The sequence below is a fragment of the Melitaea cinxia genome, chromosome 16 (assembly GCF_905220565.1).
Source record: "Melitaea cinxia chromosome 16, ilMelCinx1.1, whole genome shotgun sequence".
Lineage (NCBI taxonomy): Eukaryota > Metazoa > Arthropoda > Insecta > Lepidoptera > Nymphalidae > Melitaea > Melitaea cinxia.
This window is the reverse complement of record NC_059409.1, coordinates 8,347,580-8,375,498: the sequence shown is the minus strand read 5'-3', so window position 1 is coordinate 8,375,498 and position 27,919 is coordinate 8,347,580. Positions and strand designations below refer to the sequence as shown.

General features: G+C 32.4%; 2 protein-coding genes across 2 annotated transcripts; both read right to left on the bottom strand.

The window, feature by feature from the left end:
* Window positions 1-549: 549 nt before the first annotated feature.
* Window positions 550-12,478, bottom strand: LOC123660790 (deoxyribonuclease-2-alpha). The gene is made up of 8 exons (XM_045595827.1): window positions 12,114-12,478; window positions 10,990-11,164; window positions 5,620-5,725; window positions 5,028-5,243; window positions 4,393-4,618; window positions 3,694-3,876; window positions 2,108-2,270; window positions 550-1,170 (listed from the first exon to the last, which is right to left on the bottom strand). Exons 1-8 carry the CDS (start codon window positions 12,233-12,235, stop codon window positions 1,069-1,071), a joined length of 1,293 nt encoding a protein of 430 aa, XP_045451783.1. The 5' UTR covers window positions 12,236-12,478; the 3' UTR covers window positions 550-1,068.
* Window positions 12,479-14,250: 1,772 nt separating this feature from the next.
* On the bottom strand, window positions 14,251-21,302 carry LOC123661261 (probable methylmalonate-semialdehyde dehydrogenase [acylating], mitochondrial). Its single transcript, XM_045596248.1, has 9 exons — window positions 21,289-21,302; window positions 20,676-20,786; window positions 20,493-20,599; window positions 19,677-19,790; window positions 18,945-19,111; window positions 18,494-18,614; window positions 17,483-17,632; window positions 15,254-15,394; window positions 14,251-14,907 (listed from the first exon to the last, which is right to left on the bottom strand). Exons 1-9 carry the CDS (start codon window positions 21,300-21,302, stop codon window positions 14,423-14,425), a joined length of 1,410 nt encoding a protein of 469 aa, XP_045452204.1. The 3' UTR covers window positions 14,251-14,422.
* Window positions 21,303-27,919: the final 6,617 nt, after the last annotated feature.

The following is a 27,919-nucleotide window of genomic DNA, read 5'->3' as shown; positions in this document are numbered from 1 at the left end:
AAATAAATTTTACCCCAAATAATACGTGCTAGAGTATGTTGCAACATCGAGTCGGAGGTTAACTATTTATCAAAAGGTTCCCCATCTCTGAGGAGTCTGAGAGTGACAAATGAAAAAATTAAGTCGAAGAACAGTGCTGTATCTGGCCACGGTTTGTGTACGTACCACCTGAAATAATTTTAAATTTATAGTGATCATCTAATTGGATTCTTTCATTTATTTTGAAATCTATTCTGAAAATATTGGTACTAATAATTTTATTTTTTTATTATATTTTATTTCCGTATGAATTTATAAATAAATATTTCATGTGTCAACTTGTAACGTTACAATTACTATTCCAGTGGAACAATCTTGTTATCTCTACAACGCACATTTGCGTGTACTAGTTTCAATAAAAGACAGTAATCTATTGCAGACAAAACAAGTAAGAAAATTTCAGCAAAATCATTCATGATTCTCAAAAATAAAACAAGGACTAACAATTTTATTGCAACGATAAAACTAAAATCAAATACTGAAAATTAATGTAAATAAAAACAAATTCAGTGAGTTTAAAATAAATTTATTGCATATCTTACAAATATTGGTTTTGTTCTTATGAATATTTAAGTTGAGCATATTATAAATTCTTACAATTTTTTATAGTGTACAAAAATTAGAGAAACTTTCGATATAAAAATTAACTTATAATGAAAAACTATTTACAATATTAGCACACTGATTTTTATATTGAAAAATATACGAGTATGTATATGAATAAAGATAGTTTTAAAATTTTTATTCGCAGATCTGTAAAAGTTTGGCATACACATTTAGTAGCATTATGTAACTACAAAATAGTAGTCACAATTATCCCTAGTCATAAATAATACCCCATTCTTCTAAAGCATAAATATTTAGAAATTTATCAAAATATTTAGTAACGTTACAAATAACATAACAGTAGTTACCATAACAATTACTCTTATTATTAAAGTAATCATTATTCATAATTATGTGTCAAATATCCTAACCTATACATCACAGTTTTCTAAAAGTAACCTTAATAATAATGTATCTCCTAATTCAGTTACAAGTTTGAACAGACTCGATGAGATGTGCAAAGTTTCCCCATAATATTGGACCCGAAGTACACACCGTTCCACCGCCACGAGATTCTTGTGGTAACTGGAATAACGAAGTCGTATTATTTATATTGTTGAAATTATTAATATTTAAATATTTTGTATATATTTATATTGTTAAAATTATTTAATTTCCATGAATGCCCAAACATTTCAGCATTTATTTAAAATACATAATAACAGTAATTATGGAGGTAAAATTAATAACGTTTTCAGTTGAGTAAGAAAGTGTTCTTCGTGGATTTTTTAATATATTAAATAAATAATTATTAGAATGTTTAGAATTACCTAATGTGCGGGTAACACAAAAATAAAATCGTACAAATTAAATAATTATTGTATTAATAATAAATTGACTAGTTAATAAATTAGATGCCTATAAAAAGTCTATAACAAAGAAATGTACTGAAAAAGGCTTATACCTGACAACGGTATTAACTGTTATAATTTCTGAAGCAGTATGCGTGTAACTCATAACAGCTGTAGATAATATTTTGAAAATTTTAATATACAGTATTAAGCACAAAAAAATACACGTGATATTTAGGTAGAAGAGGGGGGGGGGGGTAGTAAAACCTCAACACATATTACGAAGGGGGTAGTAGGGGCTTAAAAGTTTCTTAAAAAATCAAGTTGATAATAGACGACCATGTATAAAGAAACGTGATAGCTTAAAGTAGAGAGGGGGAAGCGTCTGTTCGAAATACGGCTAGCGCTGTAGATTAGAGTGAGAGAGAAGGAGACTGCCTACCACTGCCGTATGCGTGAGAAAAAAGGAAGCTAGACAGACGGCGCCGTAACGCGTTACGTAACGAAGCGGTTTACCCTCCCATAAGAAGTTATGACTATGACTTCTAACGCCTACTTTGAAATTAAAAAGAAATAAAAAAAAAAATTGCATGTTTTTATAATAAAAAAGGACATGGGTTCAAAAGCCCGTGGATGTAAAAAAAAAAGAAGTTATGACTTCAAAAACTTACCGCTCGGTTAATATCGCCCACACAGACCCAGTAGTCGGCCACTTTGGCGTCCTGGCTGTTGTGCATTTTGTGCGCCACAGCCACCGTCCACTTGGAGTGGTCGCTGTGAGATGTGAACGACATCTTCGCGATCGAGAACTTGAGACGCTCTATGTTGCGTACTCTGGATTTGAAATATATAATAATATGATTATTTTCAATTTAATAGTAGAATTAGATTAGGAACCAACCTGCAGTGAAGCAGTGAAGCTAGGCCTCCTTCTACTTCAAGGAAAATGAAGCGCCCAGAAGTGGGTCATTACAGACTGAATTGTGAGTAGAATTAAAATTTCAAAGATAAATTTTTCGTTTTTAAGCAATAAACGTGTTAGCATTCAAAAAATCATCTTGCAAGACTAATGACTTTGATAAATATGTTCGTCTAACTTGGCAAAAGTTTCATTTTTCAAAATTGAAAATAAAAGACATAAATTATATTATATTAATTATAAACATTTTTAAATATTTTTTTAATACCTTAAAGGAATGAAAAGTTGAATAAGTTCTTCAAATTTTTTTTAGCAAACGAAAAACAGCATTTTAGAAGATGCTTCCATTTGTTCCTCTAGTTTGTTCCAATAGAATGTACCTTATAATTAGCATAGAAAGTTCATATAGTTTTCCCTTCAGCCTGTAATATCGCACTGCTGGGCATAGGCTTCTTTCGCCATGTAGGAAAAGGACTAGAGCTTAATCCACCACGCTGCACCAATGCGGGTTGGCAGATATTCCCTATTATGAGTACATAATAACAACCGGAACCGACGGCTTAACGTGCTCTCCGAGGCACGGTGGGTCTCTCCACAAAGACTGCACAAACAACTAGACCACGGCAAACATCTGTATGGCCAATACAAATGTTTGTCATGTCCGGGGATGGAACCCGCAACCGCCAGCGCAACAGCCACAAACCAATGCTGAGACTGTTGCGCCAACGCGTCGTCTCGTTATACTCCACGGCAAAACTTTCCAAAAATTCCTATAATAGAAGTAGATACTAATGCTCTGCATGAAAATTTCAGTTTTATTATTTATTAACTAAGTCGGAGATCAGAAAACTAAAGAAACACCTTCAGTTCGGACAGCCTGAATATATTTTAACCGACTTCAATATGTGAGGTCCTCAAATCGACTGTATTTTTTATGTGTGTTACCCCATGACTTATTTACTCGGTGTGCCGATTTTGATGATTTTTTTTTAAATCTAAGTCTGGCGCTTGTCCTGGTCACCTATTTAAATTTGATCGAGATCAGACGAGCACTTTTAGAGTACCTAATCTCTAATAATGTGTATTTACTTCACTACTTTTTCATCTACTTATGTTATATTTTCTTTGCGTTTGCCAGTAAACACAATTATATCATTAATTATATAAGAACTATTATTTATTTATTTATTCATAAGTCAACACCAACAAGTAGTACAACAACAAATACAAAATTAATAAAGTTAACATCGGTATCTAGATAATTGCCTACTTTTTTACAGGTGTTCCTAAATTACTAAGAACTATAATTTTAATATATTATAAATGTAAAATACTCACTGGAAATTTCGGGTACACTCCGAGTCCAAAGTCCCAGGACCGTTAGTCCAAGACTCGACTAATAAATCTGACTGCAACACTTCTGCGACAAGGCCGCTGTACAAATCGTCGTTGAACATCGCGCTTTTAGCAAACGAAAGAAACTTCCGACCGACCAAAGTTTCAAAACTTTCTATGTGGTACCTTTAACGAAACATATTTATATTTCGCTTTTTATTTTAATCCGCCAACCCGCAGTGGAGCAGCGTGGTGGATTAAGCACCAAACCTTCTGCTACATGACAATTATGATTTAAGGAGGAGTTTCTCACTTCGATTGTATTTTTTATGTGTTACTCGAATAAGTTTTTACTGGATGTACCGATTATGATGAATCTTTTTTATTTTTAAATTTGAGTAAAATCGGTTGATTAATTTTTGAGTCATCCCTAACAATGTACACAGTACTTATACTTGTAATTGTAAATTGAAGTTATTTTTTTTTTCTTGTTTGTGAACAAAAGCTATTATATTAGCTTGCGTGCTGATATAAACAAAGCAAATATCTATGATTTTTCAAAAATCATAAAATATCTATCAAAAAAATCTATTTGTTATTTTTTTTAATAACAGCTATTTAACAAATGATTAAAATGAGCTAGATGAGGCTGTTTTTTAAAACTAGTAATTCATATTATCATTTTATTATTATCAAACTTACCAAGGACCGGTATCAACGGTCTTATTTCGTATAACATCTACCAAATTAGGCAGCTCGCTATCAAATTCCTGTGGTATGTGGCTGTGTACTATAAGAGGCTCGTTGTATTTCAATTGTGTTCCAATTTGATTGAGAGTCGATGTAGGAACTGACACACAAAGAAAAGTCTGGCCATACTTCGTACCTGTACTTGGGTAGCTATATGAGCTTACGTTTAAGCCATTCACTGGAAATAAATACACGAATTTAAATGACTTAAGTATATTTTAAAGAACAATTTAAAAATATTTATTGAGGTTTAATCCTCAAGAACTACAATAGGGCGTGGAAAGTACTCAGTAAAATTTGGTGGTGGTTTTGACTTTGATATCCTTTTTACTAACTATTAATAATCAGTGTTGATTATAGAATAGAAATGAAATATATATTGCAAATAAAAATTAAATTTGTTTCATTCATAAGTTTTAAAATCTATACTAAGATAGGACGTCATTAAAATAATACAATGTAAATAAACGGGATATTATCACTTAAGGGTATGATGGTACTCTTACTGATGTCTGTACCATCAAAGATTAGAAAATTAGAAAATATTTATGATATTGTGCTTCAAACTCAATATTTTCTATACTTACTATCTGGAATAGGAGGAAATCTGGGAACAGAATGTACCAGCCACAGAGCTGTGAATTTATCTCCTAAAACAACTCCCTTTGTGTGACCTTTCTCTACTCTATTCTTCATAAACTTTGAATGCATTTTACACATTTCAGCTAAATCATAGTCATCATAATACTTATCGCCCAGCTTAAACTTTTTGAACTTTTTTACGCCTGCTTGCTTCATTTGTACTGTAATAACATATTATTAATTAACGAATACTTTGTGTGGTTATATGTTGACCATTACGATATCTATGACGCATTCCTATGACTCATATGAGTGGCATGATACTTTATAGCCTATAATCTGCTCGAATGAAAACGTTTCCTGGTGCAAAAAGGAAATCATTGAAATAAATATTATAACTGTATTTACATATTTTTCTGTATATATATATATTATTCTTAATATTAAAGATTTTATTCTACATGAAGAAAAAGGTCTATAGGTACCTTACCTATAATTTCAAGTTTTATAATTAAATTTCGTCATTAGGAAATATCTACCTAAGCTATATAATATAATATACCTACATAAGATATACAATATAATTTTTGCTATTACCTTTTTTACTTTTTGAATACATTTCAGCAACTGATTGCAAAATATCAGGTTGATGTTCTGTTGCTGGAGGCTGATCATTGTACACAACGGATATTATATTTTTGTCCTAAAACAAAATAAGGAGGTTGATATCACAAAGAGTTTATGGACGAGTTTTATGTCATATGTTCATTGAACTTTAATGTTACCCTCAAAACTAATTTAAATAAAATAATTATAATTTTCAAATGATGATTATTCTTTATCAAGCTACAGTTAAAAATTTAAGATTCTGAAAGTTAATACAATATTGTGATAAAAATATCTCAGTTAATTATTTGGTTTAGATAATTAAAATCATCTAAAACTACAATTTAATTTAAAAAAAAGTTGATTGTAAAATATACAGTAACAATGCCGTCAAAGTAATCATGTTACAAAACACTTTAGCCATAATATACCATTATATTACCCCGTAGACTAAAAAGTACATACTATTAATAGTATATAATTGTTATGTCAGCATTGAATACAAACATTTCTTACATTTTTTATTTTTTTGAACAATTAAAATATTGGTACATATATCACTTTTAGGTACAACATAAGCTAAAATTTTACCATGTACCATTTTGGCCGACATTTTGGTTAAAAATCTAAAACCAACTAAATAACACACAACTGAGGACAGCGATAATATGAAAGTGGTTAATAATAATTGTGTTTGCTGGCAAACGAAAAAGAACCGACTTCAATTACATCGACAAGTAATACAAGGTAGGTAGACGAAAAAATAGTAAAGTAAATACGCATTATCAAAGATGACTCCAAAAGTTGTAATCAAATAAACGTCGGCTTTCGATTAAATAAAAAACCATAAAAATCGGTACACCCAGTAAAAAGTTATGCGGATTTTTGAGGGTTTCCCTCCATTTCTCTGGGATCCCATCATAAGATCCTGGTTTCCTTATCATAGTACCACACTTAGGATATCTCCTTTCAAACAAAAAAAGAATTATCAAAACAACGAAGTTAACACCGAACACACATAAAAATATATATATAAATAAAATCTACATATATGGTCGAATTGAGTGACCTTCTCCTTTTTTGAAGTTGGTTAAAAAGAGTAGGATTTTTTTATGTATTCGACCCGCTGACAGTTGGTCTCTTTACAACCGACTAGTCGGCTAGTCTATAATTCGCACATCTCTAGTAATTAAATTACTACCAACAAAAACAGCCAGGTATTTTCAGGTAATCTGTGTTTGCGTTGTCAACTCTCGGTCTATAAAATCGATTGATGACTGCGCGTTGTAAAAATACGCAACAAATCCGCTAGATGTCGATAGTTTACCTCACGTGCTTAAATACGTAACACGTGGTTCAATAAGTCCCGATACTAAGTACTAAAAAAAGGTCTTTTTTATAAAATTAATTTTTATTCATCAACATAGTCTCCTCCAAGAGCGATACAGTCCTTCCAACGCTTTTCTAACTTTTCTATCCGATGTGTGTAGAACGATTTGTCTTTGGCTTCAAAATAAGCCTCCGTTGCTGCGATAACTTCACTATTTGAGTCAAATTTCTTACCCTGAAGCATTTTTTTGAGGTCTGCAAACAGCCAGTAATCGCTGGGGGCCAAGTCTGGCGAATAAGGGGGATGAGGAAGCAATTCGACGCCCAATTCGTTAATTTTGGCTATCGTTCTCACGGACTTGTGACAAGGCGCGTTGTCCTGGTGAAACACCACTTTCTTTTTGTTCATGTGAGGCCGTTTATCCGCAATTTCGTACTTCAATCGCTCCAATAAGCACATGTAATAGTCACTATTTATATTTTGCCCCTTTTCAAGGTAGTCGATGAAAAGTATTCCATGCGCATCCCAAAATATAGACGCCATAACCTTACCGGCCGATGGCCGAAATGGTATATCCAGGTTTCATCCATTGTTACATACCGACGTAAAAAATCCTTTTTATTATGATTCATCAGCGCCAAACATCGCTCTGAATCATTGATACGTTGTTCCTTTTGATTAGTTGTAAGCAAACGCGGCACCCACTTAGAAAAAAGCTTTTTCATGGCCAAATTTTTATGTAAAATAGTGAAAACACTACCAGCTGAAATCTTCACTATCTCGGCTATCTCTCGCACTTTTACCTTCCGATCTTCCAATACGATTTTGAGGACTTGGTTAATATTTTGTTGAGTCACTGCTTCATTTGGACGACCTGAGCGTTCCCTATCATTGGTGTCCATGCGACCGCGTTTGAAGTCGGCATACCACCGACAAATGGTTGCTTTAGAGGGAGCTGATCCTGCATAACATTTTATAAGCCATTGCTATGCTTCAACGGTATTTTTTCCCATTAAAAAACAATGTTTTATCAACACGCGAAACTCGTTTTTTTCCATTGTATCGAAATTACAACCGTAGTGTCACATAAATGTTTCAAAATCAATAATTTTATTGTTCCATTTTTAAAAATTTGACACATATTCTTGTATTGATAGCCAGTACTTTTTAAAAATCAAAAGAGTTTTTAATATATGCGCCATTTCCAGGTTAGTCTCGGGACTTATTGAACGATCTAGTAAAAATTGTCAGGTGAAGAGCGGTGAAGGGGGGGTCAAGCGAGTTGAAACGCGCGAGGTAATTCGGATAGGGGACGCCCTTAAATTAAAAATCATAGAAAACGGTACACCCAGTAAAAAGTTATGCGGATTTTCGAGGGTTTCCCTCGATTTCTCTGGGATCTCATCATCAGATCCTAGTTTCTTTATCACAATACCACACTTAGGATATCTGCTTTCCAACAAAAAAGAATTATCAAAATCGGTTCATAAACGACGAAGTTATCCCCGAACTTACATTTAAAAAAAATATATAGTATATATATATAGTCTATAATATATATAAAAGCGAAAGGTCACTCACTCATCACGAAATCTCCGAAACTATAACACCTACAAACTTGAAATTTGGCAAGTAGGCTCCTTATAGGACGTAGGCATCTGCTAAGAACGGATTTTATGAAAATCGACCCCTAAGGGGGTAAATCGGGGGTTGAAAGTTTGTATGAAAGTCATATGTTTTTGAAGTAAGAGACTTGAAATTTAAAATGTAAGCTCTATAGATGGTGAAAAAGTGTCCAAATAACATATCTTTAGAAATCAACCCTCTTTTGGGGTTAAAACGGGGGATGGTACGCTGACTCACTCATCGCGAAATCTCCGAAACTATAATAGCTACAAACTTGAAATTTAGCAGGTAAGCTCCTTATAGGTTGTAGACATTCGATAAGAACGGATTTTATGAAAATCGACCCCTAAGGGGGTAAATCGGGGGTTGAAAGTTTGTATGAAAGTCCTATGTTTTTGAAGTAAGAGACTTGAAATTTAAAATGTAAGCTCTATAGATGGTGAAAAAGTGTCCAAATAACATATCTTTAGAAATCAACCCTCTTTTGGGGTTAAAACGGGGGATGGTACGCTGACTCACTCATCGCGAAATCTCCGAAACTATAATAGCTACAAACTTGAAATTTAGCAGGTAAGCTCCTTATAGGTTGTAGACATTCGATAAGAACGGATTTTACGAAACTCGACCCCTAAGGGGGTAAAACGGGGTTTGGAAGTTTGTGTGAAAGTCCCATGTTTTTGAAGTAAGAGACTTGAAATTTAAAATGTTCGCTCTTTAGATGGTGAGAAGGTGTCCAAATAATGTATCTTTAGAAAGCAACTTCCTTTTGGGGTTAAAACGGGGGATGATAGGTTGACTCCCTCATCACGAAATCTCCGGAACTATAACACCTACAAATTTGAAATTTGGCAGATAGGCTCCTTTTAGGGCGTAAACATTTGCTAAGAATGGGTTTTACGAAATTCAACCCCTAAGGGGGTAAAACGGGGGTTGGAAGTTTGTATGAAAGTCCTATGTTTTTGAAGTAAGAGACTTGAAATTTAAAATGTACTTTCTTTAGATAGTGAGAAGGTGTCCAAATAATGTATCTTTAGAAATCAACTCCTTTTTGGGGTTAAAACGGGGAATGGTAGGTTGACTCCCTCATTACAAAATCTTCGAAACTATAACAGCTACAAACTTGAAATTTGGCAAGTAGGTACCTTATAAGGCGTAAATATTCGCTAAGAGTTGATTTTATGAAACTCGACCCTTAAAGGGCTAAAACGGAGGTTGGAAGTTTGTATGAAAGTCCTATGTTTTTGAAGTAAGAGACTTGAAATTTAAAATGTATGCTCTATAGATGATAGAAAGGTGACCAAATAATGTATCTATAGAAATCAACTCTCTTTTGGAGTAAAAACGGAGGATGGTAGGTTGACTCACTCATCACGAAACCTGCGAAACTATAACAGCTACAAACTTGAAATTTGGCAGGTAGGTTCCTTATGGGGTGTAAACATCCGCTAAGAACTAATTTTACGAAAATCGACCCCTAAGGGGATAAAACGGGGGTCGGAAGTTTGAATGAAAGTCTTATGTTTTTGAAGTAAGTATATGCTCTATAGATGGTGAGGAGGTGTCCAAATAATGCATCGTAATCTATATATATAAAAGAGAAAGGTCACTAACTCACTCATCACGAGAACTCAAAAACCACTGGATGGTCTATCCATCCAGGTTGGACAAAGATAAAATTTGGCAGGGAGGTAGATTATAGTTAGCAGACGTCCGCTAAGAACGGATTTTACGATATTCCACCGCTAAGGGGATTTAATTGGAATTGATAGTTTGTATGAAACATATACAGCCTGAAAATAAAACTAAAAATGTGGTGTATAGAGAGGTTTTATAAAAATAACTATTAAATTATACTAAATTGTGCTTTTTAAAAAGTTACTCAGTTTTTGATAAGCATTTCAACTGATTGATTTCAACTTGAACGATTGACTTAAATAAAAAAATAATTTGCGTTAAACATCTTAACAGTAATGCATAGATATGCGCGAACATCATAACCACGCGAACGTAGTCGCGGGCAACAGTTAGTGTATTATAAAATCAAGTCCCCAAAAGTGTATGTGATCGATTCGCTCAAAATCGACTGCACGGATTTTCATGCGGTTTCACCATTGGAAAGAGGGCTCCACCATTGGCAAGAGGAAGGTTTACGAAACGGCTAAGCCGATTTTGATGAGAGTTTCACTGGAAGTTTGCCGGGAAAACTTTGTGACAAACTAATTTCAACGCGGGCGAAGCCGCGGGCACAGCTAGTATATATATATATATATATATATATATATATATATATATATATATATATATATATATATACGGCCGCATTGAGTAACATCTTCCTTTTTTGAAAAATAAATTAAAATACACTATACATTGAATACTATGTAATCAAAACATTTTCAAAGTACCTGGTACAGTGGAGCTAATGTTCTCCCAACCATTGACCGTGGATCTCCAATAGATAAATCAGACATAATCCAACCTCCTCTGAGTTTTGATGGAGTAAGGTGCATATATGCAACACCTCGTCGCACTAGTGGGTTCAAATGATTTTTTTCTCTTGGTAGTTTATAGACATAGAACCTGAAATAAGTATGAGCTTATAAAGTACCTAATTTAAAAAATTATTATATTAAAACAAAACAAAAGAACATCTTGTATTTAGTAAAAATTAATCACAATTATGTATGTACTATCATAGATTTTTATTGATTGCACAAAATAGAAACATTATTTTAAGATCATTGTTGTCAGGATAAAAAAAGAAAACAAAAAATAAATCAATAAAGTAAAAAAAGATGGTATTAAGTTATCAAATACATTCCTTAGTGGCCATTCATAATAACGGAGGCGGGGTTATGAAGAGTGAATTTGTGTGACAATGGGTGAGTAGGGGTCCAAAATTTTGTGGTATCACATATTAAAATATAATACATATAATTATTAGTATTAAAATAAATTATTTTTAATATCTGTGTTGCATTAATGTTGATTTTATTCGAAAATAATTTGAATGGAAACAAAAATAATGTCACAACTGATGTTTCGCAATTTAATAAATAATATTTTATAATTTTAAAATTGCAAAATATGTGTATGGAGGGGTCAAGAAATCGTGGTATTTGTGTGAACCATTTTTGGATGGCCTTTATAATTGTAATTTTTTTTTTAATATATTTTTAAATATCTTTTTCTAATTTTAGTAAATCACTTAGAACTAGCTAGAGACTAAGAACTTAATAGAATAATTAGGTAAAGGTAAAGATAAAAATATTTATTTGTAACAAAGAAACAAACATGAGTAATACTTTATTGATTGTAACTAATATAAATAATATTTCAGTAATCGTATGTTAGAACACGACTTGTTATGAATAATGAGAGTTTAAAAATAATATTTATGATATATTTTGTCACATTATGGAATAAATAACTCACTTAAAATTTTAACATTAATTAGAATTTAATGACAAAATGCTTTCCAGCATAAGATATTTAAAAATAACAGACTTTTGAACAATAGTATTCTTACCAATCCACCGGTTCTCCTTTTTCATTTCTACATTGTGGTGTTAAGGCATTAGTATAACTCATAAAAAATATAAAATATATTAGATTCACGCAACTATAAGATGAGAGACGTGCACGTTCCATTGTTAAGAAGTACAAAGTAACTAGGGACGCAGGAAACTCGAAATGCTCGTGGTTATGATGTCACGCTGTTCGATCAAAACATTTAAAGATACCAAACAATTAAATGTTTACATAATATTGCCAATTTGTTTCCTTTTGATATATAAATCAAACGGTGAGATGCTGACATGCCAAATATATACACACGAATTGTTTCAATTGCAAATTTGTACATAAAGCTACTTTTTTCCACCTTTAAAAACTTTGTTAAACTTATATACTCTTTGCTTTGTTAGTAAACAATAATTTAAACTTCTATTTTGTCAAAATAATGTTGTTGTTTTAAAATTTATCCCCAATAGGGAAAGGCAAAGGACTATAATCCATACAGCCTATTTGTCAAAATAAGCGATGTGTGACATTTGTCAACTTTTTTAGGGATGTTATGAAGCTTCGTAACCGTAACCGAAATTTCGATATCCGAATAAAATTCTAGCTGTAATCTGGATTCTGGGTGTTTGTGTTTTTGTTTTCATGCACACCTTTGTCACATCCTTCTACGGGACATTGAGTGCAAGGGGTTTAATTGTAATGAATTTTATTTATCAATAAAATTCGTAATCGAAGTAAAAACTAAAAAAAACTTAAATCGATTTCTTACTTAAGGGAAGGCTTCTACGTTAACAATATTTATCTATCGTCACATTTCAGTAATGTGTAGTGTTATATTTGTGTTTATAAATGTTTATGTACCCATAGTTAAACCTTATATTCATTAAAATTTGAGACTTTTATTCATCTCCCCTTTTGATTTTATTACTTTGAACTTGTATATTAAGTTAAAACAATCACACAAATTTAACTACCGGTTAACTAGTATGTTTAATAAGGTTGAAGACTGATTTTGAAAAACGGTTTTGTATTTGTAGTTGTTGTTATTGTAGGCCTACTCTAACTAAAATAAATGTTATTTTTACAAATGTTGAAACAATCATATTTAATATTTAATCGTCTTTTAAATATTACACTTCGAAACGATTAAAACCCTTATAACAGCAGATATATGACGTCATAACTAAGCATTTACAGACCGCTATAACTACAGTCTTATACACGGGTCGGGCAACGTCAGTAGTGGGTACGTCGGTTTAATGGCCACCAGGGGCATGACGATCGCTTGGAGTACTGTGCAACGAAGACATAATAGCATTCTGTCTCTTTTTCTATCACACGTCACGTAATTATGTTTTAAAACATAAGCAATTACAATGAAACGTCACTCAATATAACCAATTACAATAAAGTGTCACCACCGCACCACGTCACCGCACACAGCGATAGCAGTGACGTACAGCGGCGTTGACGTGAATGAAAAGTAATGAATTATCGTACTAATCTAATTGATATTGAAAATTGAAATTGATTGAAAATTGAAATTGAATTAAAATTGGCCTAATTGAAATTGGGCTTAGTTTTCTGACTTGTATATAAAACAGTGGCTATAACTTTTACGTTTTCCTTTAAAATAAAATTATTTCCAAAGTACTATTGGTGTGTAATTGTATATTATAAGCGCAAATTACTGTGGAATAGCAAAGTTAAAAATACAATCAGACCTAGTAAAATGACATCTATTAGATGCTGCATCACAGACTCACAGACTGTTGGTATGCCATGTATGGGAATCATTTACATTCACACCCACGTCCAAATAACCTTACTTATGTTTTCTTATGTGGACTTATTATTTAACTTGTGATGTCGTGTATAATATACTTTCAATAGTATATTGAACCTTATTACTTCATTCTAAACCATGTATCATAGCCGATAAGGTATTTTGAGTTTATATTATGAGGAAAAAAATTTTTGTTTCAATATTTTTGGCTATACTTTAATAAATTATATTATTTTAGCGAGTTTTTATAGTATTTTTATCAAACCAATAAAATTTACTAGTTAATAATATGAAATAAATCTTACAGCAATATGATGATGGTAATTACAAATAAGTTTCAAATAAAATAAACGGTAGATAAAAAAATATACCTTTATTTGCTGAGCAAATATTAAACAACACCCATAAAACAGATTCTACTTATCACAATTATGGAAGACATACATTTGTACAATGTACATGAATGTATAAATAATCAACATAAATGCTGTAACACTTTTGCTTACATGTAATAAAATGGCACTGGTTTTTTACTGTTGGGTTGGCATAGATACTGCAGCTTTAGAATGGGATACATCGCTTTGACGCCAGTACGATACTACAGTCTTCAATTCAGTGTAAAAGTCGATGCCTTGCTTGCCGCAGAAGTGATTTGTGCCCAAGAAACTACCTCGGGTACCAGTGAAAGAAAACATGGAAAGAGGGACTGGAATTGGCACATTCACTCCTACTTGTCCAACATCTATTTCTGCAGAGAATTTCCTAGCTGTGGCGCCATTTGTAGTGAATATGGCTGTACCATTTCCATAGGGATTGGCGTTGATCATTTGAATAGCTTCATCTAAGGTATCAACGAAGAGGCACACAAGTACTGGACCAAAGATTTCTTCCTTATAGCACTCCATGTTTGGTTTGACATCAGTAAGTATGGAGGGTCCAACAAAGTTACCTTTTTCAAAACCTGATACTTTAATACCCCTTCCATCGAGAACGAGTTTAGCACCTTCTTTGACACCTGAAATAAATTTACAAGTTATGAATATGATCAAAGATGTCTGAACTTTACATAATTACTAATTGCAGGACTGTGGTCTCGAATACAGATCAGTTGTTAACGAAAAAAAAACTCATTGTGTATAAATAATTTTAAGGAAATATGTAATGAAAATGTGGGTCTAATCTTTCTAGAACTAAACTTAATAATTTAGTGACCACAAGTTCGATACTATTAATTGACATCTCGTAAACATTATTAGGGAGATTTGATACTCAAGTGAACTTCAATAATTGCCAAACAAAGAAAAAAAAAACAAGAAGAAAACAATAAATATGTGTATATAGCTTAATTTTTTTTTAGTTACCGGATTCCATCAGTCTAATAATCCTCTCCTTAGCTTTAACTGAAATAACTGGGCCCACATCGGTCCCGGGGATATGACCAGCGTTAACTTTCAATGCCTGTGCACGTTTCACCAGATCCGGAATCCATTCTTTTGCCTCACCTATGTAATATAAATATTTAGATAATTTTACAAATCTTATATATATATATATATATATATATATATATAGCCAACCCCTTTCTTCCCGTGGGTGTCGTAAGTGGCGACTAAGGGATAACACAGTTCCACTAAAACCTTAGAACTTAAAAAGTCGATCGATGGCGGGATAACCACCCAAGTGCTGGCTTTGAAATACACAGGCCGAAGTCGGGCAGCAGCGTCTTCGGTGCGACAAAGCCAACCAGCCACCAGCATGGTGACTATGGGCAAAACACATGAGTTACACCATTTTTGGTGCGAATTTGTGGTGGCCTATGTCCAGCAGTGGACTGTGATAGGCTGATGTCATGAGTGGTATATATATATATATATATATCACTCATGACATCAGCCTATATATATAAACTAGAAGATAACTAAGTAGTTAAATAATTTAAATACCGCTTGTTATAATTAATTATCTGCTTATAAGTACCTACCAGTTTTATTTTTAAGAACTAAGTTATCTGTTTTGTTGATAGCAATACTATAAAACCCCGTTGTTTTATTGGTATCGTAAAAATTTGTTTATTATATTATTGTAATATTTTCAATATTAGATAAGTACAGATAACCTTTAACTGTACTTATCGGTATTATCCATATTTTGAAGCCTGACCTACTAAATTAAGTTCATTTTGCGTAAGCTTAGTAATCGTGTGTGAATTACAAATGTACGACTACTCGATAATACAATTTCTCGATATGCTCTTTAATAAATAATAGTTTCTCGAAAGGTAAGTCTTAATGTGATTTAAAAGTTTAACGGAGATAAATTATTTATTTAAAATTAAATCAAGAAAAATATCATATATATCAAGTATTGTACGGCGAAAGTACTTCGTGAAAGAATTTGGTATGTTTAGAAATTTCGAGACGAGTAGGAGATTTACAGTACAGTATGTATGCATTATACGTATGGATTACATTTGAATACGTATTAAGGGGCAGACCTAGTGTGAATTTTTTAAATACCTTTCAAAATAAAATACTAAAATTCTAAATGAATATTTCCAAAAGTTTAGTACATACTAAATGCTATAAGTAAGTTATAGCAGTCTACCGCGAATACCAGTATGTCCTCTGAAAGACTGCTACAAAGTAAAGATGAAAATATTGTGATTGATCCAACTCATGGGTATTGCATTATTCATTTTTTTTTACACAATCAGTAATTTAGTACTAATGTGTAAAAAATTTAAAAAATCTGCCATTTAATCAAGCAACTCAGCGGGGTTTTTGCTGTGATTTGTGAATGGAGGATTGCGGTGTGTCGTACTTCGTACATCATGTCATCATCTGTGGTGCGCTTTTTATGTCTCGGAATATACGGAATTAATGTTTTTTGCTGTTTAGTGGATTTAGCACAAAACTGTACGAACTGCCACGAAAGATGGTCGATCATCTCAAAGAAGATGAAGGCGAAATATATGGGCCCAGAATAGCAGATTAGCTGTAGCCATGATTTTCGTCTAGTCATCAAAATGAAATCAATCAATTTATCTTTAAACGCGCTTTTCTCGAAACAAGATTTTTCAATCTGTTGCAGTTGTGTCGGAAAAAAATTATCTAATCACTGATTTTTTTTTCTTCTTATTTTGTATACATATTATGTTTTTCAGTGCAATGAACTATCAGATCTTCGATTGCATGAAATGTAATGTTTGGCGGGTCAAAATAAATTTCATTTTCGAGCAAAACTTGATGTTGTTTTTAGAGTCCTGTAATTTTGCGGGATTTCGTTTTTTTTTCATAATCGTAGTCAATTGTATCGGCAATACCTTCTAGTTTAATAAACTTTTTTTATTTTTTATTTCAACCACGGTGAAGGCCGCAATCACTGCAGCAGTAGAGGATTTTTTTTTAAGTTTGGAAATTGCGAATAACTCGCTAAAAATTTAATTTATTTGTTTTAAAATTTCAGTATTTTTATTAATTGTGTATAAATATCCTCAAAATTATAAAATCCTTTTTTAGGTGGTCTCACTAGGTGTGCCTCTGAAATATACGATCAGCCTTTTATTTCATCAGGTATTGTGAAAATCTTACCAACAAACACAGCAGTACTGAGAGCCATACACCGTTGTCCAGCAGCTCCGAAGGCAGCACCGGTGAGCTGGTTAAGTGTGTGTTCCTTGTTAGCATCAGGCATTATCACACCGTGGTTCTTTGCTCCCATGTTACTTTGTACTCGTTTACCTGTTGATGATTTATTTGTATGAGGATTACTAACAAAAGATAAAAAAACATTAATAATAGTTTCTTACCCACGAGCTTACAATAGAATGTTTTTATAATGTCAGGTTATTACAACATGCATTATCACGTCAAGTAACACAAAGAATTTTAATATAATTTCATCATCATAATTATTTCAGCCTATTGCAGTCCACTGCTTGACAGAGTCCTCCACAGTTCCCTCCAGAGTTTGCCCCAAAAATGGCGTAAACTTGTGTTTTGCCCATAGTCACCAAGCTGGGCAGGCGGGTTGGTGACAGCAGGGCTGGCTTTGTTGCACCGAAGACGCTGCTGCTAATATAATTTAATGATGATAAATCATAGTCTATAGTTTGCTAAAGAAAAGTATGTGTATCAGTCATCAGCTCAGACATGCGGCTGGAGTTTATTAAAAGCGTATTAAGCAGGCTGTTCGACTTATAACTGCGTTCCTTCAAATGAGGGGTCCTGTACGTGTTGCAGATAACGTTCCGCGTAATAAAAAATCTTAGTCCCTTTTTAAAATTTCACTTTGTTTAAATAGACGAGCTACTTTGATAGACTCGTTCCGCATGATACCTTTCGTGTGCGCGTAAGCTGAGCTATGTGTGGCGAACTACAAGGCGCTACACCTCGGGACACCGAGGTCGCTCCGGGAAGTCGTCGGCAACACAAGGGGTCTGCTAGGCTTCCTCAAGGAGCTAGGCTGGCATGAATAAGGCCCCAAGCCAACCACGCAAAATAGGCGCAATGAGACGTCGAGTTGCGAAGAATAGCCCGTGAAGAAACAGCAACAACAACAACAAGCAGCATAATTTACATAAATATTTTAGTAAGTTTTACCTGCAGCTGAAGCCCTATTATAGATATGTTTTCCAGCTGCATCACCACCAACAAACGATACTGCCTTGATATCTGGATTGTCACAGATGAAGTTTACAGTGTCATGGGTTCCATGTACAACCTTTGCAAGATAATATAATGGTTTAAAAATAATTTTTGCACATCAATTCTTATATAAAAAAAATAACACTTTTTATGTAGTAATTTATTATATTTTCTTTCCAGCAAGTTTTTTATTTTTAATTATAACAACTAAAGAAAATAATAAAAACAATTATTGAAATCTGTTCTATTGATATTGTCCACATATTACAGCCCGAATGGGGCAGTACTTTGACCTTATATATTAATTTATTTCTTCAAACTTATTTGGAAATACATTTAGAAGACTGCACCATTAAAAATGTATGTTAACTTTTAAATATGTTAATGTAAACATTACTACACTTACATTAACCACACCAGCCGGAGCACCAGCCTCTTGCAACAGTTCCATCATCATGAGAGTTGCACCGGGGTCCTGTTCCGAAGGCTTGATGAGGCAAGTGTTGCCAGTTACTATTGCAGGTGGGAACATCCACAGTGGAATCATTACTGGGAAATTAAAAGCTGCCACACCTGAAACACGTTTCTTTTTAATTAGTTGCTGTCTTGATTTCACATAATAATAATAATAAATGCATTCATTTGTACTTACGCATGCTGTAAAAATAATATAATATAATATGGTACTTTATGATATTTTCTAAGTTTTCTAATAGAGAATTATTACGATAAGCTTAATTAATCATCAAACGTTTTTATATACAATTTTATTAAAAAAGAATCACTACTAGACTCATTCTAGACAAAAAAAAAATTAAAGTTTTATAATACCTTGTAAAGGTTCTTATGGAATGATATTTAAAAAAAAATATTGCTAAAATTTGAAAAATTTCAGAAAAATCTAATGATTGTTTCAACTTTACTCGATTGACAGTTCGCAAGACAGCACAACGTCTGTCGGATTAGCTAGTATTTAATATATATGTACATGTATGTACAACAAGCATTTCGCTTATTTTCATTAACTGCTATATTAATTGTTTATTTATTTTATAGCATTATGTCCAGTAGGTTTAGACGGTGAGGCTTCAAATGCTAACAAAATTTAGTCTCCAAGTCATAATTATGCAAAGATCACCTCCTACAACTCCCAAAGGAACTTTGTAACTATGAGTGTCCATGTCCCTTGCAATATTTTGAATACAGTCGCCTAGTTGAAGGCTTGTAATGCTACAGCAATGTTCTACCAACTCTGAAAATTAAAAATAACAGTTTTAAACAAAAACAATTAGTACAAAGTTACATTTATTAAGTAGAAATATTAGAATATCTAAAAAAGTCAATAGTAGGTTGGTAAGGTATTTATAACATTACTAATGGACCTGGCAGACATTTTTCATTGACAGACAATTTGATTGCTGTATACTGATAGCAGCGCCACCTACCGAGTCCTGTTGTGTTTTCAAACCATCCATGAACCCATACAAATATACGTAATTTTTTTTTTACCAAATCAGTTCAGCCGTTTAGGAGTTCAGTGACAAACACACGCACAGAAGAAATATATATATATATTAAGAAAGATATTGATATTTTAAATTTACATCATTCTGTTAACCTTTACTGCTGATCACATGGTATTTAAATGGGATAAGTATAAAATATATAGCCATAGCCCATAGAACTAGCAAGTTGAAGTGGCTGTGGATTGGTCATGTGTGTTGCAGGACTGATGGGAGTTGGAGCAGATGTGTCCAGGAGTAGTGACCCCTTGTTAGTAAAAACAGTTTAGGATGCCCATCGGTCCGCTGATCTACGCAAGATTGCCGATAAAGGGTGGATGAGGATTGCAGAAAACCGGGATGTTTGATGCGACCTTGGGAAGGTCTGTGTCCAGTAGTGGACTGTGATAGGCTGAAGCGAACAAATATAAAATAACACTTTAATTACTTACGAATTCCTCTCAAAACATCTCCTTCAGCATCAGCTATTGTCTTGCCTTGTTCTTCTGTGATTTTTGCCGCCAATTTGCTTTGGTTTTCTCGGAGCAATCGTGCAAATCTGTAATATATTGCTTTGAAATACCTATATACAATTTTAAATTTATATATAAAGATATTTTATATAAGACTATTACTTGAACATGAGCTGTTGGCGTGTCATAATAGTACTTTGACTCCATGTTTTATACGCGTTTTTGGCAGCTTCAAGTGCTGTGTTTAATTCTTCTTGAGTTGTTTCTGGTACCCTATAACGAGACAACAAAACAATTTTTATTAAATGAAAAACATTTATAAATATATTTAAAAAACTATTATTATTATTGATATTTTAGTTTGAGTGACTAGCAGTTTCGTTTGTAAATGTTAATTTGTCAATTCTAATTTCATATTATTACAATTCACAGTACATTAAAATTCACTTGTTTGTTACAAGTTTTCTGACTAATTAAAAATAATCCTTACTAATCAGAGAAAGACATTACTTCAACGTCAAACACTTCATGACTTAATGAAAAAGTAAACAAGATATGAAATAAACAATTTATTATCAGTGATTATTTAGATAATGTGCTATAATTGTAGGAGAAAAATTACACCTAATTTAAATTAATTTTTACATTTTATTACAATATTTTTAACTACTTATGAACAATCTGTTATTTTAAGATGTATCAAGACTTAGTAAATATAATGTGGAAGAGATTATCAGTTTTGAATATGTTAATTTTACGAAGTACTAAATAATACCTTTGTTTATGCATAGATCAAAGTCAATGAAATTAAATCTTTTCCATAAAACATATTACTTTTTCCTGTATAATTCTGCGCAAGCACAACTCTCTTAAACAATTAATGATAGTATATATCTTAGATAGCCATTGTATGTCAAAAAACCCATAACCATCAATCTGTGACTCGTTGAATCATAGAAGAACAAAAAGGTTTCCATAGTAACACAATAATTTTAAGCTATTACCTTCCAATCACTTCATTAGTTGCTGGGTTTGTAAGCTCAATCCAATTATTTGTCTTCGAATCTAGAAACTGTCCATCTATAAATAATTTTGTTGTAGGAGCTGAGCTGCTGTAGTTTCTACGAAAAAGTAAATGAGACTGAAATAAAAGATAATAGTTAGTGAGAAAAGAATTTTCCATTTTTCTTTTTTTATTGAATAGCTTATAATCCTCTATTATAAAACATACTTTATTAATTCATATATTTAGGCACTTGCAGTCAGGTTTTGATCACCTCACAGAAATGTTTGTATAATAACAGATACATATATTATACAGAGGGTAGGTGTGGTCTAGGTGTATTTGTATGTTAAGTGTGATTCTAGCCCTCGAAATAAAATTCACATTAAATAAACAATAAATATAATATTATAATATATTAATAATGCAATAAGACTAAGAATTAATATTAAAAAATTAGTTACATAATAGTCTTCATATTGCAATATTTACTAACTCATACTAAATAATAATGATAAAAAATGTAGGTATTTATATTCAGCCTCATTCAAACAACCTCTTTAGCACTGTTGCGCACAATCCTTACGTGAATTATTGATCAGTATATGATGAAACTTCAGTAACAAATATTCAACTGCGCAACAAACCTCTGGGGTTAGCAATGAATAATGTAGACAGTTTAAATAACAAATTGGCTGAATGATGTATATTTTTGTCTCACATTCTCAATAGTATACAGCAATCAGCAATTCAGAAAAACAAGTTGAAGTATATGTAAAAAACACTGTCGAGCAATGAAAATCAATAAATTAAATGTATCAATCAAAAGTTAATTGTCAATAATTTCAATTCAACGTTAGGGAAAACACGACAATTGAAATTTAGGAATGACCATGCACTTTCTCATATAAAAAACGAGCGTGCCTTAGGCCACACGACTGAAGTAAAACTTCTTTAGCTCCATCTAACTTATGTCTCCCTCTCAACTTCCGTTCGCTTCGCCCGACCACACTTTTTGTAACGCTCTCGTCACGCATTGACCAGCTTACTCCCCAAGTCAAACAAGCGTAAAGAAGCTTTACTTCAAAAACAATTATTAAAATTAATAAAAAAGAATTGCAAAGTATAACATAAATGTATGGAATAAAACTTACTTCTGATTTAAGAAGTTTTAACATTGCCGAGGCCATCGCTATAATTTATTTTTGTTAAAATATGTGCACTATGTACAGAGCGAGCTAGGTGGGTTCGAGCCTAGTCGACTGATTAAAATACAAATGTGGTGTTCTGACCTTGAATTGATAAAATTAAATTATTCAAATCCGCCAGTCGGTAACGGCGGTCCTATATATGTAAAACTAGTATAAATTAATATTTTGTTGTTTACATTTTAAATGTCAGTGTCAGTCAGATAGCCGCAACGTTCCATTTTCACGAAGATTATAGTCATCATCATCATAATATACCCGTTTTGACATTTGAGAAAAACCCTAGAACGTAACTTGGAACGAACCTGTAAGAATCGATAAAATAATTTATTGTTAATTACCTACACATTTTAAAGTGTTTTTAAAAAATACATAAATTTTTTGGCATGTTAAATAATATGATAGAATATATTACGGTATTCTTTTCACGCTTACTTTATAGTAGCATGCAATTTTTAATTATTACGAAACATCTAAAAAACAATTACATCTTAAGTTCTCAGTCTTTGTTTTAAATACTAATGTTCACCAGCTTCATTCGATTTTAATAATAATTGCATATTATGTAGTAATCTTCACTGATAAGAAAGGGCTTGGAGCTCAAAACAGTAAATAAAATTAGAATTGGCTAATAACCGTCATAAAATCATAAAAAGTTATTTCATTATAATAAGTAAAACTTATGTAAACATTAGTAAACACTATAAAAAATAAATTAAAGACAAATTTAATAGACCTTTTGTACCATTGTATCATTTCAAATTACCTGCAATATTAAAGTTTAAGATAAATTTTCTAATCAGAATTTTCATTCAATGCACTTTACATTACATAATCAAATCGATCAAATAATCATACAGACTTGAATTGATTTATCGTGCCTCTGGAGTATCGAGTACCAACTCGTATTGTACTTCAGCATTTACATCGTGATGGCAAATGTCTAAATGAGCCTATTAAATTTTGACGCGATTGTACAAAAAAATCGATTATTATATAAATCGATTATTTTTTCACAACCCAATGAACAATTATTAATCATTGCAGTATTTTCTTATCTATTTTAATTAATAATCATAATAGTTTATTACGTTATCACTATAAGATTCATTTTCTTATTCTGTATAAACATTATTATAAGTTTTAAGGTCCTGTTTAATGATGTGGTTATTCCTAATTTTCTGGTTGAAAACCTTTTTTTTTTAGCAAATAGTTTTGAGTAAATGCAATCTGACATTATTTTATGTATCCACAACAATTCTGTGACTAAACAAATTGTAAAATTTTAAGTATTTTAAGAATTAAGTTAAGGTGACTATGAGCAAAACACATTTTTGGCGCGAACTTATGAAGGCCTATGTCAGCCAGTGAACTGTATTAGGCTGAAATGATGAAATGATGAAGAATTAAGTTTATTTAGACTAGTCCGTTGGCCCAATTTGTTGTTTGATTCCCGCCTGACTCTGGCTGAAATATATATTTATATATATGTATTATTTCTTTTTATAATTTATAAAAAATATATTTAGCTATATCTGCTACCTATAACACAAGATTAAATTGCTTACCGTAGAAACAGACGACCGTGTATGTTTTAAGATATTTATTTATTTGTTTACTCAAGTGGCGGCATACCAACTGTCTTGAAGATAGAGAAGAGCACAAAACAACTAAACTTATAGCTCTAGTAGTTTGTTTAGGAAGTGACATCGACCGTACAACGATTATAGCCTTGATTAGTTGATTTTGTTCTTGCAGATATTCATTATTTTATTATGTTAGAAACTGAAAACATAAAACGTAAAAAAATAGGCATATTCAATAGGCTTCTTAGTTAATAGTTTCCTGACATAATAAAATAGCAGCTTATTTCGTCAAGTGGTTCTCGTGTTATTTTGCTATCATCCGTACATCCATCCATCAATCATCATCTATCCAGTCAAACCAATAAAATTTATTTGATCGATCCTTTTTACTATAATATTATTCTAAAAGAGACTTAAAATAATAATTTTTAATTTATAGTTTGATGTATTTACTAGAAGTGAACTTTGTGTTTTTTAGAAGTGTATACTTTATAGCATATTGATGCATAGTTATAAAAATATAGAGGTTAAAGGGTAAGAGTATTTTTGTATTTTTCATTTTCTGAGAGTAAAGAACAGGCTCCTCGGAGGCGTGCAATTGTATTAGTTATAGAAGAACAAACACGATTTATCACGCGTAATTGACTTCGCCAGAAGTTTACTGTGCCTGAATGGCAAATTTTGCACGAAAAACATTGATCGAGGCTTAAAGGGGAAAAGGGACAGTATATGGTGAGTGAAGCTTAAGTTAACGTATCATAAACATATGCAGTAAAATTTGACTTCTGTACTCCTAACACTTCTAACAACTTCTATTCGCGAAACCAATTTTTTCCCGATCGCTTTTAAAGGATTCTCTGCCCGTTCTTTGTCATTGCGGCATGCAATCAAGACCAGCCTCCTAGGTTAGTAATATACGGTAGTAATATAGTGGTCGTTCACGAATATGCGGGAAAAAAAATTGTCTATATAGAATTCTGTAATCCTATAATGCTTTATGTCCAAACTTTGATATTTTTAATGGCTCCTTGGCTACGGCAAGAATATTATTCATGGATTGGTAAAATAGTTTGTAATATTCTGTGATTAGTTTAAGCTGAACATGTCAAGATTGCATGCTGTGTTCACTGTAATAAGAATGAACATTGTACACCTTTCAAATTGTTACACACATATCTTTCTTGTGCTGTGTGGCTACGGCACTAAAGAATTTAGCCACCCCCTCTCTTCCCGTGGGTGTCGTAAGAAGCGACTAAGGGATAACAAGGTTTCACCGATGGCAGGATAACCATCCAACTGCTGGCTTTGAAATGCACAGGCCGAAGACGGGCAGCAGCGTCTTCGGTGCGACAAAGCCAGTACTGCGGTCACCAACCCGCCTGCCCAGCGTGGTGACTATGGGCAAAACACACGAGTTCACGTTATTTTTGGCGTAAACTTGTGGAGGCCTATATCCAGCAGTGGACTGTATAGGCTGTAATGATTGATTGATTGATTGATGATTGATATCTTTCTTATATTGTATCATTCAATATGTGAATCTAAATAAAAAAATTAAAAAAACTTTTTTGGACTAAGTATATCTTGTCTTTAAAACTTTTGTTTTACTTTTTCTAAGAATGAAATGTCATAGTCGTTATTTAAACAGGCCATGATGACCTAATCTATCTCGTGCTGTTAAAGTCTAATCGTAACTTATTTGCAGGCTAAACATAATCCATAGCTGGTGAAACACCTACAGAAATAACGAAAAATATTTATATCATCCTCTTGGCGTCAAAAATAAATTAATAAATCATGAATTATTTTTTTTTACCTAAACGATAATGATGATGTATTAAATATTAGTGACAAATATCCTATACAATGTTTTAATTACGCTTTTAAAGTTTAAAATAAATAATGTAAAATAAACATGATCTGTTTCTTTTTTATTTACCGACCTTTTAACTACCCTCGTACAATGTCAATGCTATTCAACAAATGTTTTTGTTGATTTAAAAGGCTGGCCTTTTAAATATTATTTTCACAAGTTTAAAGTCAAATTTTAAAGTATAATTATACTGAGGAGCCTTTGTTCGAGATTCTATCACATAAATTACACCCTCGAAGTTAATTAGGCGATTAGCATACTTTGTGTCATTGCAATGGTTGCACGTGATATTTTAAACGGCTCACATCCGGTAGGGTAGGCACAGTCAAGTTTGAACCATAAAGAGTAGTTTGTTCCGAGAATAACGCTCTGTTGATAAGTTAACACTTGATCAAACAGTTTACATTGAATAAAGTTGTTATATCACGTGGAATGTTTTGGGAAGATAATTTCTTAACTTTTTATATATATGAGAGTACGATATGAAATTGGATACTCTTTTAAATAAAAAAAATAAAAATTGTCTATCTATAACCACCTACAGTATAAGTAGAACAGTTGACGCAAAATTAAAGAAATATACTCGAAAAAATGTTATAGGAGTGTAACTATTATTAAGTAAAACAAATTCTAAAGTTAGAAAATAAAACGTTCCATATAAATATTACTATTTAAGCAAGTGTGATTTAAAATGACCACCAAGCTCAATGTCTAGTGGTCCCAATGCACTAACGCGTTTTCCATTTTGCATTAGTAGCACTGATTTATAAATTTATTAAATTAGATCAGTGCCTTGCTTACTTGTGATACATTAACAAATTTCTACAGCAACACTACAACTGGTAAAAATAAAAGTATCAGATATAAAAATTATGTACCAATATTTTTTAAGAATTTTTCCTCTTTGTACCTATATCGGTTTCTTTATTACGCAAATTTACTCGATGAAATATTTACAGTTGTTAATGTTTTTCTGCTAGTCTAACATGAGACATTTTGTGGTTTATAAACAATATTTTTAATTTTTATTTATTTTTAGAATCACCAACGGAAGGTAAATAACACTTCTAAAAAAAGGAACAAAAAATACCGTTTAAAGTGCTAAACCAATTATGGGGATAATTAGTAGGGTTACCGGAACCAGTCTATGACAACCGCGATTTTGATACTTTGTCTTAACGGAACCGAGATTTTCCGATTCTTTCGGTCCTTTTGAGTTATTATTATATAAAATAACTTTTATTCTTCAGAAGTGTAAGTACTATAATAAAACATTTAAGTAGTTGTCGTTGGATTTAAAGTAATTTGGCAAAAAAAAATAATAACAATATAAGACTTGAACAGAACTTAATCATTCAGTCTTCTCATCGACATTTCCTTGTTTTTCTATTCTCGTCTTTGTCATCTTTGCGAAAACAGTAAAGGAGCTAGGCCAAATGCTAGAGGGCCTAAATGAGTCGTCCCGATGAGTCGGTCTCGGTATAAATTTGGAGAAATCAAAATATAAACAGACAAGTTAAACCGAGGCCGGTATCGGTCGATAATACCCTTCTCGAAGTTGTTCAGGATTAAGTCTACGTATACCATACTATTCAGCTAGGCCGAACGATTTTGGGAAGAAAGCCGATAGGAGAATTCAGTTGAGCTGGGCGGCGTTTGGCAGGCTTCGCCGAATATTCACTTCGATGATTCCACAATGCTTGAAGACAAAATCGTCCTACCCGTATTGACCTACC